This window comes from Mustela nivalis (genome assembly GCF_964662115.1).
Source record: "Mustela nivalis genome assembly, chromosome: 6".
Lineage (NCBI taxonomy): Eukaryota > Metazoa > Chordata > Mammalia > Carnivora > Mustelidae > Mustela > Mustela nivalis.
This window is the reverse complement of record NC_139025.1, coordinates 148,965,305-148,982,616: the sequence shown is the minus strand read 5'-3', so window position 1 is coordinate 148,982,616 and position 17,312 is coordinate 148,965,305. Positions and strand designations below refer to the sequence as shown.

At 47.2% G+C, this 17,312-nt stretch overlaps 1 protein-coding gene and 1 long non-coding RNA gene across 9 annotated transcripts in view; one reads left to right on the top strand and one right to left on the bottom strand.

The window, feature by feature from the left end:
* NTRK3 (neurotrophic receptor tyrosine kinase 3) overlaps window positions 1–17,032 on the top strand; it is a 381,734-nt gene extending 364,702 nt beyond the window's left edge. For 7 of the 8 annotated variants that reach the window (XM_082736044.1, XM_082736045.1, XM_082736040.1 and 4 more), the window contains 2 exons: window positions 599–4,206; window positions 4,262–17,032. In XM_082736044.1, the coding sequence (XP_082592170.1) occupies window positions 599–784 (186 nt within the window). In that variant the 3' untranslated portion in view covers window positions 785–4,206; window positions 4,262–17,032. The remainder of the gene's footprint in view (window positions 1–598; window positions 4,207–4,261) is intronic. The other variant, XM_082736043.1, reaches the window with a different exon arrangement.
* Window positions 849–17,312, bottom strand: part of LOC309867313 — a 34,660-nt gene continuing 18,196 nt past the window's right edge. The window contains exon 5 of the long non-coding RNA XR_014313106.1: window positions 849–929. This is a non-coding gene — a long non-coding RNA (uncharacterized lncRNA). The remainder of the gene's footprint in view (window positions 930–17,312) is intronic.

Below are 17,312 nucleotides of genomic sequence, written 5' to 3'. Positions count from 1 at the left end.
TGGGAGGGACTTTAACAGAAGCCAAATACGGGGGTTAGTGCAAAGAGCAGGGGAGGCGGGTCCTCCCCGAGAAAGGGAACTGCATGGTGGCCTCGAGGGAAGCCTGGTGCTATGCACAGAGGCTGAGAGTCGGAAGGGAGCAGGCCAGGGGGTGGGAGCTAAGGGGAGGGGGGCAAGGAGGGGCCAGGTGGTGCAGAGTGCCTTCAAGGGGGCCTCACAGTCACCCAGGCTCATGAGAGGGAAGGGCAGGTCAGGTGCCAGTCCCCACTGCCAAGTGGCAATGAATGTCGTGTGGCACCCTGGTGAGATTCAGGACTAGAGAGGAGTGAAGTTCAGGGTAGAGTGCATGGGGGAGTCCATGAAGGCCTGGCGCAAGAGGTGAGGCATGAAGGGCAATGGTGGGCGTGGCCAGCTGGCAGCCTGCCCAGGACGGATGGCAGACTCGGTGCTGTCTGCAGCCGGCCATGCACTGTGCAGGTGGGCACCCCAGGTCTGCACTGAAACTCCTTCATGCAGTCACTGCCTGCTGCTGCGTGGAAGCCCCAGGGTTCAGGAGAGCTTTGGATGTTAATGTCCTGCCTGTCCTTATTCTTTTCAGGTCATCGAGTGCATCACCCAAGGTCGTGTGCTGGAGCGGCCCCGGGTCTGCCCCAAAGAGGTGTATGACGTCATGCTGGGGTGCTGGCAGAGGGAGCCCCAGCAGCGGCTGAACATCAAGGAGATCTACAAAGTCCTCCACGCTTTGGGGAAGGCCGCCCCCATCTACCTGGACATCCTTGGCTAGCGGCAGCTGGTGGTCACGGACGCGTACTCTGTGGCCTCCGTCTCCCGGCCTCACATCGCCCCTCGCCCACCTCACACTCCTTTCTTCCATCCTGACAGAAGCGAACATCTTCATATAAACTCAAGTGCCTGCTACACATACAACACTGAAAAAAAAAAAAGTGAAAGAGAAAACCTGTAAGGCAGTTTGGCAAATATATATATACATATATATATATATATTTATATATCTAACTATCTATCTATCTATATCCACAGAGAGATACCTTCTCTAATAGAGAGAGAAACTGCTGATACAGAAATCATAAGACTGTAACAACAACTCAGAAAAATCTTAAATCTTACGAACACAAATGGAAGTCCCCTTTGACGGAAGCTGGGGCCCTTGGTTCTGCAGCTCCAACTGTTTGGGGCCAGAGGCCTTGATGACGCAGAGATAGTCTTTGCTGCGCTGGGACCAGAGGAGCGGGGATGGATCACAGCTGTGCAGGTGGTGACCCGCGCAGGTGCGCTACCCCTCCCCCACCCCCGAGGTCCGCACAGGTGCGTGGGTTGACCCCGACTGTGGCACTCGGGATGCAGCAGGACGTAACACGGCCCCGGGGGCCTCTGGAATGCCTCCCATCTCCCCTGACTGTGGCTCCACGCCTTCCCCCTTTCCTCCGCTTCAAGACAATTCTCCAATTTGTCCATTCTAGAAAGTAGATTCCTGATGCTTTTGGAAGTCAATGAGGGCATCTACCACTAAACACTGGACAACCAATGAGCCCCCAAACCATGGTGACCATGGACCACCTCTGTCTTGAGCGTAAACCATGCTCAAGTTCCTTCCTCCATTGGAAAGATGTGTCATCTGTTCTCTGAACTTCAAGAACTGGACGTTCTGGACTTAACCACAGAAGAAAAAGCTGAAATTTGAACCCTCCCTGTCAAGGCATTGCCTCCCATCTTTTCCTCACTGGAAGACTCCTCGGTCCCACCTCCCACATGCGGGCTTTGGGGGGAGTTTCAGGGCATAGGGAACACGTCCCATGCTGCCTTGAGTGTGGACACAGCAGGGTTCCAGCAGCAGGAGACTTGGTTCCTTGTAGGTCATTGTAACGTGTGCCCCTCTGTGCCGTCTGTGTCTCATCCTGCCTGCCTTCCATCTCCAGCCCTACTTCCTGGGCTCCTTGCACGTCCCAGGGCCACCTCGCTGCCAGGGAAGAAAGCCAGGACTAGCGACAGCGTGGGGCAGTGCTCGTTCCCGAGAGCGAGGCCGTGGACTGGGCCGGAGCCGGCAGGGGAGATGGCACCTGCACCGGCCCCTTGGCATTCTCCTCACGTTTCCTGCCCCTGGAAGGATTGATGCATCTGCCTTTGAGCTTGCTGTGAACGCTCAGGGGCTGAAAAATCGCTTTTGTGGGCCGGGGCTGGGGGAGGGGCCGAGGCTTCTCCAGGAGGTGTCCCCTGCGCGGCCACGGCCGCGGGCTTGGCATCTTAATGAGGACAGAGCCCTGACCAGAGAGCGAGGAGGAGGCTTCTGGGCGGGGGTCCTGGCCGCTGCTGGCGAGGGCTGTAACAGGGGCAGATCCCTGGGCCACCCGGACACCCGAGCACGAAATGCCACTGGAGGGCAGTGGCCTGGGCCCCCGGAGCCCTCCTGCTGGAGGGAGGACAGGCCCCTCTCAGCTCACTGGCCCCAGCCCCTCACCCCAAGCACAGAGCTACCTATCAGACTGGCCTGTGGCCGGCCCTGCCAGTGTGAGGGGCTTGTGGCTGGCCTGACTGGCCTGGTCAGCGGCAGCACATTCATCCCTGTGGGCTTCAGAACTAAATCCTGCCTTTGTGGTTTTGCTTCCTTTTTTAAGTTTCTTTTTTTTTTTTTTTAAAGACCCACAAATGTTTTTTTTCAAACAGAAAAGAGCTGTGTTGGGACTGCCGGCCTCGGTTGGGGTCAGGGATCAGGGAGGCCGCTCGAGCTGGGCTGGGAGGGCATCCGGAGCTTGGCGTGGGGTTGGCCCCATGCCGGCCTCCCAGCCCTGAGGACTTTCGAGAAGAGCTCAGTGGGTCTTCCATGTCAGAGGAAGCCTTTGCTGTCCTGTGGCCGTCATCCCTCCTGTCTTTCTGGAGGTCCTGGGTCTCTTCCGGGGCTGTTATTACAAGATGAGCTACATATGGAAGTCTCGTGCTGAGCGGGGTTCCTGAGCCAAAGCTGCTCATGGAGGGAGGGCTTTGGGGGGAAGGGTCTTCTGGTTAGATGTGAGGCTTCAGGGCTCCTGTTGCTGCCAAAGCAGACCCTGGAGAGTCTCCCCAACACAGGCCCTGTGTGGCTTCATCTCACGGTGTCTCTAGAACTCTCATCACTGATAGGTGGGTAAAGGGTTGGAAGCCGGGGGGCAGCTGGGCATGAGGAAGGCCAGGCGGCTTCCAACGGGGCTCTAAGGCAGCACGGCCTAAGGGGGAAGCTAGTTCCTTTGGGACTAAGGAGCTGTGAAGGAGACCGAAGTCAGACTGTACAGGCCCTTGTGCTGCCCATGGGGACGCAGCATCGTCACGTCCACCGTAAGCATCTGCCTCTCCAGAATGATCACGGCCAAGCAAGGAGGAGCGGAGAGAGGGAGCACTGGCCTTCTTCCTCCCCGCTGTGCTCTCTGCGCACAGTCGATGTGTCAACAAGGCGGGTATAAAAAGTGAAAAGGTTTTTGGAAGGAGAGAGAAGCAAAGAGTAGACGCTGTGGGCACTCCCTGGGGGCAAGCCGAGGATGTTATTCCTCCTGTGGGGGGATGCGCCGCGGCTGGGGGTCCCTCTCCAGAGTCTCTGTCTCCTGTCTGTGAAACGAGAGGTTCTGTTCACCTCTGGGCCCTGCAGGGTCTGACATGGTTCGATTCTCCTGGCGGGGGCTCACTGTGCTGTGTGGTCCTGGGTAGCGCCCTGGAAGGCCAGGGGTGTCCTCCTTGGGGCTGGTGCCCCTGGGGGCTCATGGGCCTGCACACGCGCGGGTCCCGTAGGACACTCTTCTCCTTCTTGGTGACTCTGTCACAGTGCAAAGTGTCTGAGGTGACTCTTGGCCCACAGAGCACATCTGGTCTCGTCCCCCTCCCCACCCCCCCCACCTCTCACCGTCAGCCTCTTTGCCCACCCAGAAAGTGCTGGCCCAGGCCTGCTTATCTGTTTATTTTCAAAGAGCTTCATGTGGTTAAATGAGTCTTAAAATGACATCCCACCAGCCAGTGTGGCCACCCCAGTCCACCCCGCTCTCGCCCCTCCCGCCAAAATTCACCGTTTAACAAAACACACTAGAGCAGCTCTCAGGGTGTGGCTGGATGCGTACCCCTCTGTGACTTCTGCTGGAAACTACAGCTCGCCCAGGCTGACCTCCTAGCCATGTCACCCTCACCTGATCCCCTCCTGGACCGAGTGACAGTGGCCTGCTTGTAGAGGTCACTTGGAGTAGGGAGGCATGGCCAAGGGTCTGACAGTGGCCTGCTTGTAGAGGTCACTTGGAGTAGGGAGGCATGGCCAAGGGTCTTCCCTGTTCTTGACTTTGGATGTGAACCAGATGCTGCCCTCTTATCGTATCCTTGGCTCCCAAGTGGGTCTTAAGACTCACTCAACCTTCTCTTCCTAACGGACGAAAGACTGTGTCCCTCCCCTCAGCAGACTTTGCCCAGATCGTCCCCGGAGAGAGGCTTCCCACTGGAGGCTAAGGAGGCTTGGCCCTCCTGGCTTCAGGTTGAACCTCACCCTTCTTCTCTAGCAGTGCTTACTTTGTGGAACATACTAGTGCAAATATTTTTGGTGCTAAATACTATAGAAATCAACGCCAATGGGAGAGCTGACAGCCAGCTCCTGAGACTGTGTAAGACTCCACTGAGAAGCAGAAGGGAGTCAGATATGCCCGGACCATAGGGGACGCCCGGGAGCTTGGGTGGGAGCATGCAATGGCGTGGAGAGCCTGTTGGGCTTTGCTTTTGGTTTTCCAGGTGACATTGGCCCAGTCTCCAAATCTCTCAGAGTACCAGATTTCTCACCCCAGACATTTACAAGGTTAGAATAGATATCCTTAGGGTCCCTCTCAGTTAAAAAAAAAAAGAAAAGAAAAGAAAAAATCCTGGTCCTACCTGTTCTGTTTGTTTTGTTTACTTGCTTATTAGAAATAAGAGGGAAAATGAAAGGCAGGTAAAGAAGGGGAGGAGGGAAAGTTACTGAGGATGAGAAATTGATTGTAGAAGGCAAACAGGGAAGACGCCATGAGTGTTAGGTTGGAGGGTTGCTGGTGGGGGGGTGAGGGGCCAGGCCCACCAGCTCTCCAGCTGTGGCCTGCCCCCCTCCACCCCCGAGACTGACTTCTGCAGGCTCTCCTCCTCAGTTTGCTGGCTTCTCCATTCAACACCGACACGCCCTTGGCTGGCAGAAATGATTAGGGTGATAGGCCCGCCCCACTCTCGTGCAGGCCGCTGGCAGTCTGATCTCAAAAACCAAAAGATACATGTCCTCACATGCTATTTCAAGAGGGTAGGAAGTTGGAAAGAGGGCAGGATTTTAGGCTGTGGACTCTTCACCAAAGTCCTTTTCCAGAACACTGAATGGCATCCTTTTTCCCAAACCAAATAGCAGCAGAATTATCTCATTGGAGGTGGGGTGATTTCGGGGCCAGTTTGGGCTTTGGGACCTTCCCTGTTCTTTGCTTACAGCCTGGAGCAAAGAAACATCTATAGTTCTTGGGTGAAGAAGTTTGAAGACCTGTGCCCAAGGTCTAGAGGACCGCCCTCAAATGCCCCTGGAATGGCTATCGTCAGCTCTGGCAGAGCCGACCAGCTAGAACACTCCATGGCATTTGTCTTAGAGCAAGAAAGGACATCTGCAGCCCAGGACTTGGTGCTGTAACCACATTGTTTTTGGTCCCTGGCGCGCCAAACTTTTCTTTGATACCAAATAAAATGTTTTGGCCAACCCTTAATAGGTTTTAAAGGGAAATTCCAAGTCTTTGTAACATTTTTAAGGTATCAATATAGACTCCAGAAAATGCTTTGGGATTGCTGAATGGACTGGCCATTAGCATCATCTGAGGGGAAGTGTAGGGCCCTAGAAATTGTATGCTTGTATCTATATCTCTAACTGGGCTGGCTTCAGTGAGAGTCTGCTTGGAGTTAGCAAATGGATTCCTTGATGCTTGGTCTCTTTGAGCCTTACAATCCTCCGGGATGAGATACCCAGAGATGGCCTGGCCTAAGAGAGCCCGTCAGAGATGTTATTGGGAAATCTGTCATCTTGTAAAATTTGATCCTTGGGCGTTCCCTGAAGTGAATTATGCTGGTGACAACATTCTGAGCATCTGAGAATCTCTCCTCCTGGCAGTCGGATAGATGGCCAGGCAGGAATGACTTCTACCACACCCCGTTTGGGGGTTGCCATTGAATTCACCTGGACTGCAGGTATGCATCCCCTAGGACAGATGGGACAGAGAGAATGGGAGATGTTGATAATACTATTTCAGAAAGGTGACTGTGGATATGGTGAACATTTATGTCGTGACTTTGGATGTTAGGCCTTTTGCTGTGAGTATAGGCTATCCCACCCTGAGAATCTGAATCTTGGCTTCTGATAGAGTCTCTGTTTCCCTGGTACAATCTTCTCTAGCATAGTTTCCTTGATTGTCTCCCAAAATTCTATACTTTGCAACAAGAGATCTCTCTGGCCCAAGTCTCAGTGTGCCAACATAGACACTTTCCGGTTTCACAAGGAGATCCATGGAGATTGAAGCTTCTCTCAAAATACTTGGAATTCTTTTTTTTTTTTTTAAATTTTCTATTTATTTATTTATTTTTTAAATACTTGGAATTCTTGATCAGAGTAATAAAAACCAGATTCCCCTTCCTCTTCAGCTAACTATGTTCCAAATTTAAGACAAAGTCTGGTTTGATATGGCAGTAGGGATGATGTCCTAACCCAGTATGTTGAACTACTTTCCATCCTACAGAGAGGCAGGACAGTAAGCTCTGTTAATTTTTTCTAATCACCAAGGTTATCGTCGCTTTGTGTGCAATGCCGTGGCCCAAGCTCATAGCTCGCAAGAGGTACTCATGGCCAACAAAGCTAGAAATGTCTAGATGTAACAAGATAACAGATGAGGAAAGGCTTGTTGGGCGTCTATTTCTGAGAAATGTCTTGGCACTCAGGGGTCTTGCTTTTTGGTTTGACGTATTTTGAGAAGGGTTGGCTTCTTCTCACTTTAGACACTGGCTGACTTAGATGTCCTTCCCCAAAGTCCAAAGGAAGATCGAAAGCCCAGATGTATTTTCTGACGTTCTTTTAGATGCAGTTTCCCAAAAGCCCAGCGAGAAAGGTCAGTACTCAAGTCTAGGTCTGGTAGTTATTCCTTCATTTAAGAAGAGTATAGTAAATAGCTCCCTTCTGTGTCGTGTTTTCTTTCTTCGAGAAGCCTCATGCTCTTTCCCTACTTAACAGCTATGTGACATTCAGCTGGTGAGCCTGAGCCCACCTCTGAAGTGAATAAAAATACCCGGTCCAGGCGATTTAATTTCTGCTTTCTGCAGAAGAAAGTCAATTTCAGTCAAGGTTTCCTTTCATTTTTATGCTTTTTACGTTTTCTCTTCTTCTTCTCCCCCCCCCCCAACTTTGGCTCCATCCTCTTGCTTCCATGGGACTGACAATCCAGCTTCTCAAACTCCATGAAAGTCTTAATGTGAGGTGAATTCCAGGACCACAAACAGTTAGGACTTCAAACAGTGAGAAAATTGGCGCTGAATGATTCGGCACACAAAGCAGAAAACCTTCATTTCCTGCAGGCAGGATGGAATTGACTGTTATATTAAGACTTGTGAAGGAGCCCTGCCCTGGAGTAATTTTGGTGCTGTCAGATGACGCTGACATCTAGATTAACCTCTGTGCAGTGAAGTTGACTGCAAAGCTCATTGAGATGCAGGTCCTGTATCTTCACAAATCCCATCTGGAACTTTCCGTGGCCCACCCTCAGCAAACCCCCCAGCCCATCCCCACCCACTGCTCCCTCCAGCCAGGAACTTTCAGCCCGCAGGAGGGCAGAAGCCAGGACCACGATCTGACCCCAAGAGAGGCAGTTCGACCTTTCTCTGACCAAAGTGCTGAGCCAGGCTTCCTGCTCAGCGGGAGGGACGGTGGTTTTCACTGTCTTGGTTTTCCCTGAGGGGACTGCACATCCAGGCAAGAAAGCCCGTCTGCGGATGACAAACAGCTTCGTAGCATATCTCAATGTTGCACAAAGTGAAATGGTTTATGAAGAATTAGTGCGCCCGGCGTCAGGGAGCCTGCTTTTCCCCCCTCCTTCCTCCAGTCCAGCAAATCTAGGTGTGGGTGCCACAGATCGGCAAGGCAGCCAGATGGGCTCTAATGGACAAAGGACTTGCTCTGGGTCCGTGCAGGTGTTTCCTATGTTCCTTATGAGAAAGGCAGTCCCAGCTCCTTCTTCTCCTAGGTGGGACAGAGTGTGTACTTGTCGTCCAAGCCCCGGCTTGTCAGCTCTCTCCGTATGGGCTGGTGGGCTCCAGTACGACCCCAAATCCTTCAGCCAGCAGGAACCTCAAAGCTGAATTTACAACTTCTCTCTAAGTGAAGGCTATTAATTACATCAAAAGTCTAAAGATTCAAACTCCTCCCACTTCTGACTCCTTAGAGCGGCACCACGTCATCACAGGTGCCTTGGGAAACTTACCTTGGAATTTTAGAATACGGTGAAGTCCAGAGAACATATTTCTCTGGGGTTTTGCCGACTCTGATTCTCTCTGAAATTGTTTTTCCTACTTTGCCTCTTGCCTTGAATATGAGTAACGATCTCCTTGTATGTTCTTAGGTATTTCTTTAGGAGAAATGAAAGCTTTCAGCTCAAGGACGTTGTGGTTATTGACGGGAGAAAATAGATTTCTGGGCCAAGTAATGTCACAATCATATAGAGGCAAAGCCGGCGACTTTATTAAAAGCAATTATAAGAGTTGTGCTTTGTTCTCATGCTCAAGCTCACATAGGGCAAATGACAGTCATCTTTCATTTTCATTACTTATGATACTTGTGTACACACATACAGATGCGTGCCCTCCCCCAAATGCATCTATACTCTTCTTGCGCCAACATGATCTAACAAGCCAGGGTGGCCTTTGTGTTTCTTCAGCTGAGCACCGTGTGCACGTGCGTGCAAATACATGTGCTCCCAGCATGTGGCTTCTTAACTACAGTTCATCTCTCTCTCTCTTTTTTTTTTTTTTTTAAATATCACACAGCCTTTGACTTTCTCCACTGTGGACCATTTATGGACTTATGGTTTTTTCAAAGGAGACTAAGTCCCATATTTTCAGAACCTTCATATTTAAAGGTTGGACTAGTTTTCTCAAAGAAAAGGAAAACCAGACCGAATCTAAGTGCGGATTTTATTTAATTAACTTTGAGGGGTGGGGGTGGGGAAGCACTGAATTTTGGCTTGAAGAAGGCATGCTAAATACAGATAGCAATGTGAACCAGTTCCAGCAGATTCCTGAAGCTACCTTGGAGCCGAAGCAATTAGGTAGAAAACTCAAACATTCAGATTGGATCAGAGATCGCTGGGCAAGGGTCTGATTTTCCCTGGGAAGGTTAAATGTTCCGCAGGACATGGAAGGTGTCCAAGGTCAGAAGTGAGCAGGCTGGACTGGGTGTTACTTGGTAGGTGACTGTGCACAAGTCACCTCAGTTCTCCAGCCCGAGGTAGAAGTGTCCTTGGTACAAGGGGCTACTAGTTGCAGACTCGCCCCTTCTCTGGCCCAGTGATGGGAGTGTCTCATCCAGTGATGGGACAAGCTGATCTGCTTCACCTTCACCCACAGGCTCTGATCAGCCATCAGAAGGTAAAGCATACCTTCTCAAGTCTCCTTGAGTTCAAGTGTGCACACCTCCCACCCTCCGGAGTCACCCCCCTTTCCATCCTGCAGTCAGTTCTTCTCTTGCACCTGCTGTGCGTGGAAAGCCATCCAAACTCTGAACTCCTCTGGTCCTTCTGCTGTCCCTGATGCCACCCCTTAAAGGCCAGCTTTTCTCTCTGGTAGGTCTGGGGAAGCCCTGCAGCCCCAGCTTCCTCTTTCCTAGCCTGAGCATCAGCCCCACTTGTGATGGAGTCTAGGTTTCTGGAGAAGTGAACAGCGCGCTCTCACACCCATCCACCAGTCTCTCCAGCTCTGTGGACCAAGTGATTAGCTCCTCATTAACACCTCATCACCCACAAGAGACTCTGGGACAACAAGCCGATTATTATGCCGCTGAAGTCTGTCTTTTTGAAGTCATCCCTTCCTTCCGGCTGGGTTGGGAAAGGAGAGCCTGCTACAAACAGCTTTTCCTTCGAATTTCTCTGTTTTTTTTTTTTTAATTTATTATTTTTTTTCCTGGTGGTTAAATATACTGATAAATGGTAAACCATGGTTTTCTTTTTTGTTTCTGAGGCCCCCACCAGTGTGACTGTCCTCTGCCCCTATGAATAGGAGCCCCACATGTCAGCTGAGTGTTTATTTATTTCCTGGAGTGGCTATAATATTGACACAGAGATTTGTAGCATCTAAATCTTGAGGGGGGATAAGAGGCTTTTTTAAGATCTTTACTGTGATAGCACAAGAAAGGTTTATACCATAAGAATAGAAATGAACCTGAGAACATGCTCCCTTCTTTAGGGAACAATGAGGGAGAAGAAATCACTAGGCCACTAGGCCCTCTATTCCACAGATCCTTATGTAGCGACAGATGCTTCAACTTTGTCCTTGACACAGCTCTGAAAACACAGTAATGACCTATGACTGACTATCCACATTTGCTATTAAGAACAGAATCGTCATATCTAACCCAACCCCTACTTAAAAATATATATATATCATTATTTTTTTTCGTAACTCTGGGGAATGGTTTGATATTGTTTTCTTTTCTGGGCTCCTTCTAATATTTTCAACGCAATTTTAAATTTTTTTTTCACTTTTTTTTCTTTAGGAAAGACAGGTCTATTTTAAATACAGTCCATGATAAAATGGCAAGTGTGGTGGAGGGAGACGATGGGCAAGGGAGACAATGGACCTCGGAGCTCTACTTCCTGCTGAAAAGCATTATCCCTTCTGTGCCTCAGTTTCTTAGACAACAACAAAAAAAAAGGTGCTAACAACCTGCTTCCTGTCACAGAGGGTTCTAATGAGCACCAATGAGGTCATGGCTGTCCAAGTTCTCTGTGAGCATCTCAGGACCCCTCGTGTTCGATGGGTGAAGCCTGTTCTCTGGCAGTGAGGGTTGCAAAGAGGCATGCTGGTGCCGAGCTGTGAGCTGCTCCGGAATGTGCCTCATTTTAAGGTTGTGCAATCAGGTTTTTCTTAAAATATCTTACATCCCTCTGGCAGTCTGGGTTCTCGTTTATAGCACTGGCGTGTTCCTCTTTGAATGACCATGGAGCATCGAGAGATGGGGGATACCTTTACAAAAATACAGCAGAAAGAGCATGGTCGATCCATTTGGCTTTGTCATTGAAGAGGGATTGTTGGTAGGTTTCTTTCTAGGGCCTGGAACCCTGAACGTTTTACAGCAAAATGGCATCTCTCGCTGCATTTAACTCCGTATCATCCATTGTTGATTTTATGAGATTCTGTAGATTTAAATGTAATGTTTTTTAACTGAAGACTATATGAAGCTTCCATTATAAATTGGGTGGTAAAACTAATCTTGCAGGAAGCACCCGAAGTGATAATGATCCTGAAGCAGAATTACGTTCATTCTGGGGCCAGCATTTTGCACATGGGGAAATAACCTTAAGATGGAATGAACTGCCTGAGCGGAGACCAAATGCTCAACCACACTTCTGATAGCCTTGAGCACCAACAAATAGGTGTGAGTGGGATTCCCACTGAGAAATGCATCTAACTGAAAATGAACCACCTCCCCCTCCCAACAGTAAATCCCGAGGCCAGATTGCCAAGGTTACAACAGTGAAGTCATTTACAGCCCCTAAAAAAATCCCAGGTGTTTGCAACATCAGCCACTATTTTAAGTACCTTGCAATGGTGACTACTTGGCAAGTTAAACCCTTGGAGTGTGATTTCCGTTAGATCTTCAAGCCACAACCAGGTGTGATGCAACTAAGAGCTTTGCATGATTTAAAAAAAAAAAAAAAAAAAAAAAAGTTTTGCTCACTGCAGAGAGGAATCAGAATAAAGCGACGTACCTGAAATCCTAACTGATCCACGCATACTTTGCTCAAGTTGAGGCTTCTCTTTTCACCTTGGGCTCAATTTTTGTTTGTTTTGTATAGAAAAGCCACATCTCCATGCTGGAACTCTGTCCAGATGATTTTCCCCCTGTAGCTGTCCAGCAGACAGAAAGCATTTCAGCTTTCTTTGAAATGAGAATCCAAATTGGGTTATGACTAGGATTTTAAATTATGGTGTGAAATTGGAGGAGGCAAGCTAGTTCAGGGCAGTGTTCCATAATTCATTCTGATAATCCCGAAGAGATGACCTCCTTCACAGTACTGTGAAGGCCTGCCTTGAAAAAGCCGTTTCAGTATGTAACTTCCTAGTGACAAGGCTGATTATTTAAGAATTTCAGAGGTACTGTTTGAGAAATAACTCACTGGATATGGAAAATCTGATGTAATAACAAGAACAAGAATTTTTTTTTTTTTTTAAATTTTCCTCTCTCGGAGCATTTAGTCTTTCTTGGGGGGGCCATCAGGATATTTCCTTTTCAAGGCTGGAAAAGATTGATTATAGTTCATGTCTGAAAGCAAAGTCTCCCCCAAGCCCAGTGGAGTTGGAGGCTATTGAAAATGACCCATGTTAATTTTCTGTGGCCCCACAGAATCAAAGACCCATCTTGTTTATATGTGTGGGCCATAGTGGATAAGCTCAAGGGCATTGTCAAAATACAATGAAAAGGAAGCAAGTCGGGACAAGAAAACTCTCACTTTGAATGTGAGAGAAAACAGCAGTCCTGCTTTCTCTGGCAAAGATTTGTGTACTGTTAAGGGAAGAATCATGTTCTTTCTCAAGTAGGTTTTACTTTCTGAGATATTGTGTGTGTGTGTGTGTGTGTGTGTGTGTGTGTGTGTGTGTGTCTGTGTTAGCTGAAAGGGGGAGTGGGGCCAGTTAGGAAGTACTTATGATTATGTGTTTAGACCTTCTCTTGAGCATAGTAAAAGCTCTGCTCAGTTTCTCAGAATGTGACACTAAAATTAGGGGTGGAGAGGAATTCAGGATCCATGTTCCTGTATGTGGTAAAGTTTTACCCAAATATTTCCTTCAGGAGCTTTTAATCACAGGAAACCAATCAATTTCCTGTCTATAATCAGTATCAGGAAAAAGAAGTCAGTAGGCAATTTCTGCAGCCCCTCATGCTATATCCATTTGTAGCCTTCTTTTCTAATAGCTGGGGGTCATTGAATCACATGAGGGAATGTGCTAGTAGGGACTGAATGGGAAGATAGTTTGGATGAGCTTCCCCACCAGTATTATGGCAATGCATTAACTCTGTCCTGCAAGAAAACTAGGGTCACTCCAGGTCTACTTTCATTTAAAATGGCATAAAAAGGGAAGCTTGAAACATCTTTGGGGAGCTGCCATCTATAGTCAGCCTCTGCTCAAAGAGTTTTCACTTTGATGAAGGCACAGTTCAGTGATTCCTGGGTATCTGTTTTCAGCACCAGGGACAGCAAACCCCTCCCTCCATTGAAGCAAGGCCTTCTGTCCTGATTGGCCTTCTAGGCAAGGGTTGGTTTTTCCTTTCCTTCTTATCCATTGAGGCTTCAACTTGTAAGACTTTATTCTTAAGTTCCGGTGCTTACATCTTTTATTTTTTTCTGAGCCTAGTGGCTTAGCTGTTTCTGTCACATTCTCAACTTGCTAACAAAAGATGGGGGTTGGACTAACACAGCTAGGTCTCCTGGCTCAGAGGAGTGGAAAGAAAGACACTTAGATGTGAATGGAGGGCACGCTTTGGCAGAGGAAGCCCCTGCAGAAAATCTTCACATGGCGCCGTTGACTTGTAAAGTCCCACAAGGGGGACTGATGTTGGCGATTGCTTCCTTTAAAAAATGTCTGTGCAGTTCCCATGATGTATGAGTCTACGTTTCATTCCGTGTGCGTTGCAGGCAATCTTTCACAAGAGCTGAACAGAAGCTATGAGCTTTGGGGACAGAAAAGGGGGCAGGGATGCTGTTGGTAGGCTAAGCCACTCAAGGAGGGGCACTGCTTTGAATGCTGGCAGCCACCCTTCAGTCCTGAGTCCTGTTCAGCAGCTAACTTTGCCTTTAACACTGCAAATGGACTCCTTGAAGCCTTCATCCGGCCAGACTGAAGGGGTGCCCTGGGAAAATGAGCATAACAGAAGCAAATGTTTTCACTTTGTCTTGTGATTGGCCAGCTGTCATTGAGCACAATAGTGCACAGATTCTCTTAGAGGTAGCATTGTCTTCTCTCAACTAATCAGCTGTGTCCTTCTCACTTTTGTCAGGATGGCCCCAGGGCTAGGAAAGCAAGACAGTCACTGCAGATTTCATCTTAAATACTGTCTTCTATTTCACAGATGTTAAATAAACTCCATTTCAATTGCTTCTGGAGCATCCAAGGCTCTGAACAGTCCCCCATACCCTCTCTTCTACTGCCCCCCAACCTTCAGTGTTGCTTATCATAATTCATAACATTTAGTGCTCTATGACCATAAGAGCTTCTTTTTAGGGTAAATCAAGTGGTAGGTAGCAGCAGGCTAGAGCCAGATCTCATAGGAACAAGTTCAATGAAATTGTGATTTTTAACCTTGCAGTGGGTCTGAGGAGAAGCCATCGTTCCCCTCTATCCTTGTCCTCTTGAGGGTGTCCCGTTCCAGTGCTCACACTTGCCATGCCAGGAGTTCCTCTAGATTATTTTCATGACAACTAGGGGAGAGCAGGTTCAAACATTCTCTCTTTGAGTCCTTTAGGATGGAGGAGTTTTGTTTTATATTGAAATCAAGGAACAATCTTAGTTTAGAAAGAATGTGTAAATGGAAGACCAAAAGCTATAGGAAAGCTCAATAAGAGAAGTTTTCTTTCCTTAGAACAGAGAGGAAGGGGTTGCAGATTGACTGGTGGGAAACAGATGATCCACTGGCCAGGGAGGAATATGGTCTGAGACTGGAGATACAGAAGCAGACGTGTTTAGATGTAGAGGTAATGCCAATGAGAGCCTCAAGAGGGAACAGGCCAGAGAATAAAATTGATGGAGGTTCTCAGTACTTTTTCTGGAAAATTCCTGCAACATTCAAGGGCACTTCTAGCCCTCTGCCTACTTGGAGGTGAGCTCAGTGCTCCTTCTGGGTTCTTAAGGCAAATGCCCTACAAACACCAAAGTCTTGTATTTTCCACTGTCAGTCAACACTGGCTGTCTCGAGTGGGATTATTTCCCCCTTCCCTATGTGAAAGGGACTTGTTTTCAGGAGAAGTGTCCTTTAAACATCCAGCTAAAACTGGAGGTAATTTTTTGCATGAATGGCTTTTTACAGCTAGGTCTAAAGCAGAACAAAACTTGTATTAAACTAAGTGCTACTTTACATATCTTATTTCAAGGGAAATGAAGGATTTATTGCCGTGTAAATGATGTACACTGATTTGTTTCCTACTGGACATTACATGTCCCTTTATCTTTAGGCTGATGTTGTGCAGCAAACTTTCAATATCTGGAAAATCAGCTGGTACCTACTTTAGTGCACTATTAGGGTGTTATATTCTCAGAGAAGAATTTTGCAAATGAAGTTTGGGTGCTGCTATAGCTGATTTTCACCCCTGTCCCTAAGCTTTCTGTACTAAATATATGTAAAGTGATTATATCTTGTCTGATCCCATGTGTTTGTGTGTGTTTCCAATGTTTATATAAATATATTGGCCATCTGAAACGCTACTTGGATTATGGCAACTGCTGAACAATGGTGTACATGGCATGAGGACATATGGTACATGCACACTCTTGTTCTGAGGTCAAGCTAATCTTACAGAGTTTGGGGGGGGGAATGTGGCATGGCTTGGGAAATCTTCAACAGTGGCTATTTATAGCCAAGCCATGATTCATGGTGGAGACCTTGACAGTGGCAGAGCTGAGGTGTGCTCACCTGGACTTTACGTCATTTATTTTAATCTCAGTGGATTGTTCCTTAGTCCTGTTTAATGACTTAGAAATATTCCATCATGCTCCTTGTTTTACCCCACCCCCGGCCACTAGAAGGCACTGATCATGCTTGTTTCCCACCATTTGGATCCCAAAGTTGTTAACTTAAAATGGGTGGCTAGGTTTTAGTACACTGGGTTTTACTAATAGTAATCTCTTCCATGAGGTACTATTTTTTCCATTCTTTTCCTTTGTGACAAATAAATCCATTGGCTGTACTAAGTTTATTTGCATCAGAGCAAGTCTTAGAGAATCAATTTAGTTAAAATGATCGTATTTGCCTTCAGAAAAGAGGCTCATGGTCTAAATATAATTCTTATGTAAAGTTGTCTTTTATGGAAAAATAAATATGGATTCTAACCTGGTAAGATGGCCCCGGGGTAGGGGGATGTGTTCTCAGTTGATATTAAGGGACGTGTTAAAAAGGCAAGTGCCCTCCCTTTCTCTATTCCCCACCCCACCCTGCTTTCCTCCCCAACCTCAAAAGAAAACAGAAAATTATTTTTTTAAATTGTATTAATAATTTATGTTTAATACAAAAGGATGATTTAATGGTATCACCAAAGGTCATTTCTCCCATTGTGCATGTCCTTCACTCAGCCCCATACCCATCACCCCATTCTTCACCCTCATGCTTCCATCCCAAGGCAAACATGTGTCTCCATTGGAATCCATCAGTGTTGAAGTTAAATGTGGGGGCGGAGATTTAACACCGTGACATTAATGAAAACCAACCATTCTTCACTTTCAAATGGTTAATTGCTACAAGAAGGCAAACTCTTCTCTTGGTTTTTGCTTAAAAACATTTTATACATATATATGTATATATGTGTGTGTATGTATGGACATATGTATGTATATGCACATGTACATGTATATATGTATATATCCATTTCCAATATAAATATATCATATGTGAGAGTTGTAAATACTTCTTGGTCATATGTCTGTCTTCCTCATGGTATCATATCTTCAATGTTACGTTAACGACTCCATTTATCGATTGATGAAATCGTGTGTAGAACTGTATCCTCCTGACATAGTTTATGTAGGGTCTCTTCTCAAATAAAGTATAAAACATGAATGCCCTTGTTTTATCTGGATTCATTATTTAGTAGAGAAGTATGCTGCATTTAAAGGTAGATTGAAATTTGGGAAAGTCCAAATCTGTGCAAAGGTTGCAGGATCCTGTACAATCTTGAGAGTTGGGACCCTGGTTTGCTGAGAGTGAAAGTAGCTTGCACAGTGTGTGAGGTAGCCCCTAAGTTGAATATTGGATTGAGATGAGTGTTTCAAGAAAAACATACACACATTTATGGTTTGAGGCATGGCCCGGCTCTATGTCATGGTGCTTTCCTGTCACT